Source organism: Populus euphratica, unplaced genomic scaffold (assembly GCF_000495115.2).
Source record: "Populus euphratica unplaced genomic scaffold, PopEup_1.0 scaffold81.1, whole genome shotgun sequence".
Lineage (NCBI taxonomy): Eukaryota > Viridiplantae > Streptophyta > Magnoliopsida > Malpighiales > Salicaceae > Populus > Populus euphratica.
Genome location: NW_011499945.1, coordinates 480771 through 484575, shown reverse-complemented (window position 1 = coordinate 484575; position 3805 = coordinate 480771). Strand labels below are relative to the sequence as shown.

Below are 3805 nucleotides of genomic sequence, written 5' to 3'. Positions count from 1 at the left end.
TCAGCGATGCACTAATTGTTTTGTGCTGCTAGAGAAGAAGTTAAAAATTGGGTCATTGACATTTGACACTCTTTTATGATTTTATCCCTCTCGCCAATGAATGTCGATACAATGAGGATTGACGAGCTGCCGGCCTCTGCTGGGGGCAATCCGTAAATTCGTCTCCACATGCGAAAAGGGACAAGAACCGGTTCATTCCTGGCCTTCGATTCGAGTCGCTCGCCACTCTTTTATCACTCCCACTCGATCACCAAAATCGGGGCCAGAAGGAACCGCCTCTCTTTCTGCTTTCTTCCCTTTTCCTCTCTTCTCAGAACCTGAAATGCAGTAAATTGGCGGCTTCTAATCATCTAGCGATGAGTGTTGTTAGGGCCCGGGGTAGCTGCTTGGCCATCCGTACTCTCTCTCCTTCTACATCCACCAACCGATCTTGTGCTCACGGCTCTGCTTCTTCAGGTTTTATCCCTTTTCTTCACTCTGACACCGCGACTCCTACAATATAAGCAGAATCCATTTTCATGATTGCATGCAGAAAACCAGAAACCATTTGATTCCTTTCCCTTGCATTGATTAATCTCTCTGTTTCTATAACTTCACGTGATCATCTGCTATAATACTTCCAGAGCTCTGCGTGTGTGTGTGTTTAATTCTCCGTTCGTTCTTTATGCAACCAGACACTCTGGATTCTTTTCTCTGTCAAATAATACTGTCCAGTCATTTTTGACGCTGCAATGTTTGATTTATTGTTCATGCTCTTAGGAATTTGTAATTATTGAACAATAAAAAAGCTATAAGCAAGTGTTTGTGTAACAGGATCCGTGCTTTACGAGAACATTGTTGGCGATTAAACTTCAAAATACCAGTGGTAGACACGATTTTAACAATAATTTTTGCACACATTTGTACTTTTAGTTTAATAAATTATTATTATTACGCAAATGTAATCGGTGTATAGTTACAGCAAATTTGGGATAAGCGTGGAATGAAATAAATCTTTGATCTCGCCGGATTCGGCACGATTGAGAGTGGTAAACTAGTGACTAAAACAGTCAGTGTGTGAGGGAAAAGGGGACTGTGTCAGTGCGTGAGGGAGAAGGGGACTATGGTGCATCGGATGGGCTAGTGGGCCAGTTATCAAAGCCGGTACACTTCACGGTGACTTTCACTGATTGGAATGGTGGCCCAACATCCCCAAAAAGGTTGTTGGTATTAGGCGTAGCAACTTGGGTCGTCTAACATAGACCTTCACGTGAAACAAATAACTACCATTATATAAATAAAAACTCCCTCATACGGGGGAAATCAAACTTTTTTTGGACCGGTTGACCCGGGATCTATCCGGGCTAGTTAAAAACTAGAGTAGGAGTTGATCGAGTTACTATTAAAACTTAATCAAAACATGTTTTGACAGCTATTTCATTTGTTATATATAATATTTAAGAGGGTCAACAATTACTTTTTAAAATGTTTTTTAATATATTAAAATAATATTTTTTAAAATTAATACATCAAAACAATCTAAAAATATAAATAAAAATTAATTTTAAATAAAAAATAAAAAAATTATAAAATTCAAGTTGCATCAGAACCCTAAACAATTCTTAAGCCTTATACTATCTCGAGTTAGGTGCTTCTTTTTTAAAATTTATTTTTTTTAATTTAAAAATAATATTTTTTTAATAATTTTGATATATTAATATTAGAAATAATATTTTCTTTTAAAAAATAACTTATATTAATATTAAAAATAATATTTTTTTTTAAAGAATAACAATGCTGGCACTAAATAGCTTTGATTTTGACAACCTTTCACGCACTGTATTTCCTATAGATAAAAATATATGTGAAATTGTGAATGGCTTACTAATTTCTCTGTGGATGGACGGGACGGTAAACGTGGCAAGAGATTGAAGGTTTGTCTTTATTTGCGATCTTGGCATGGACAAACAAACAATGAGTTCGTGCTTTGAGAGGTGACAGACCGTCTAGACTTGCTTTCCGTTATTAGCGCGTGGAAGACACTTCCGACCCCAATAGATCTAGTGTCTCATGAATACCATATGCCCCCCATGTGGTGGGATTTCCAACTCAGCGCGTGTCTACACTCTCTCTACTTTATGCTCGCCGGGTAAAGGAAGACACAGCGTCAGGCTGTCACGTATGTATCGGCCCGGATGCAAATGATAGCAGCAAAACACAATTTTGATTATTTACGTATAATAATGTTGGAGTACACTAGCAGAACCACCGTCGTGCGGCACGTGACCTTTGTATCCAGCCGCCTTGTCGGAGGTCCCCACTGCCTTTTCAGAGACAGAACTGGTCATGCAGCGGACTGCTCCATGCCCCTTGCCAAAAATATGTTTGTTTTCATGTTATTATACTGTAATAAGCTTATGTTATGTGGGATTCATCACCCCCTGAAACTTCAGGTTTTAGAATTGGGGGCATTGCTTTTCCATATCGCTGATATGAAATGCTTTAGCGTGGCTGTTAAACCAGGTGGCTAAAGATTGTCTTGCTCTGCTAAGCCATTTTTCAAAAAAATAATATCCTCCCCACCTTGTTTGTTCTTGTATTTTGGCTAAAATTATGGCTGCAAAATATTGGGCTTCTTGTCATTGGTTGCTGAAGTGAATATTATACTTTATGATTGAAGCAAAGATATTGATGGTTGTATGCAGATGACGCAACTTGTGGGCCGCCTACTTGGATTGGTAAGGGCCTCACTTGTGTTTGCTTCAAGCGAAAGGGAGCATATGAACGAATTTGCATTAACTTGACCCCTCAACAGGCAAGTGAACTTACAACAAGAACCATACAGTATTGAAGAAAAATAGATGATAATTTTTATTGGTTTTTCTTGTTCATTTTTCTGTTATTTCTCTCATCTTATTCGACACTAAACTCTTAACATCTGGTTTCTGTCGATTCTTACCAATAAAGATGCCTTCCTTGGTCGTACATTGCCCAAATGGAGCTGATCTATGTGATGCTCAAAACTGGTCTATTACAGCAAACTTGGAAGTGCAGATTAAAAGAAGCTTATTTCTTTAATTTAATCAATCATCCCTCACTGTGATGCTTCTTGACAAATCCAGACCTCGTTGTTTAAGTCTCTAGTCTCTACTAGGGGTTGCTTTCACCTTGCAAATAGTTTAGCAAGATCAATTATATATAGTAACAAATGCAGGAAAAGAGAAGGAGTGGACACATTGTCTTCCCATTTCAGCCATTCGTGTAGATTATGAACTGAATTTGTATATATGCTAATTACTGAGTTTTCCACTCTTGCGTTGTCATAATAATGCCTTTGATTTTACAAGTAGAGTAGGGACCGGGCTCAATTTTACCTAAACTATTCCTTTAATCTAGTTTATATAAAATCGTGAAACTGAGACTTCATAGAAGTTTGCTATAGCTTTTCCAGTTTTATGATCTTTAGCATTCCTCTCTCTCTCTCTCTCTCTCTCTGTTATTTATGATTGCCAACCATGATAGATTAGTTTAAAATCTTGCAGGAAGAAAGATTGAAGAGGTTGAAGCATAGGATGAAGGTTTATTTTGATGCTTCCAGGCCAGACCACCAGGTATGGTATTATTTTCATTTCTCTGTCATTAGAATTTTTCTTAGGAGTACTTAACTCCAGACTTGAAAACTATGGTTCATATCTTAAATCGGAAAATATGGAATGGGATATCTCACAGAATCAAATCGGTAACATATGTGCAGCGGTTGAAACTAAAACCCAGAAACTGCATCCCATATTTACATTTTGCTGCAATTCCCCCCCCCCCCGGGGAA

At 37.9% G+C, this 3805-nt stretch overlaps 1 protein-coding gene and 1 long non-coding RNA gene across 2 annotated transcripts in view; both read left to right on the top strand.

Annotated features, from left to right (window-relative positions):
• Nucleotides 1-364: 364 nt before the first annotated feature.
• On the top strand, nucleotides 365-1033 carry LOC105137456 (uncharacterized). The gene is made up of 2 exons (XR_844587.1): nucleotides 365-456; nucleotides 814-1033. It is a non-coding gene; the product is annotated as an uncharacterized LOC105137456 (long non-coding RNA).
• Nucleotides 1034-1848: 815 nt separating this feature from the next.
• Nucleotides 1849-3805, top strand: part of LOC105137457 (uncharacterized) — a 5418-nt gene continuing 3461 nt past the window's right edge. The window contains exons 1-3 of the mRNA XM_011043194.1: nucleotides 1849-2502; nucleotides 2685-2794; nucleotides 3522-3590. Of these exons, the coding sequence (XP_011041496.1) occupies nucleotides 2175-2502; nucleotides 2685-2794; nucleotides 3522-3590 (507 nt within the window). The 5' untranslated portion in view covers nucleotides 1849-2174. The remainder of the gene's footprint in view (nucleotides 2503-2684; nucleotides 2795-3521; nucleotides 3591-3805) is intronic.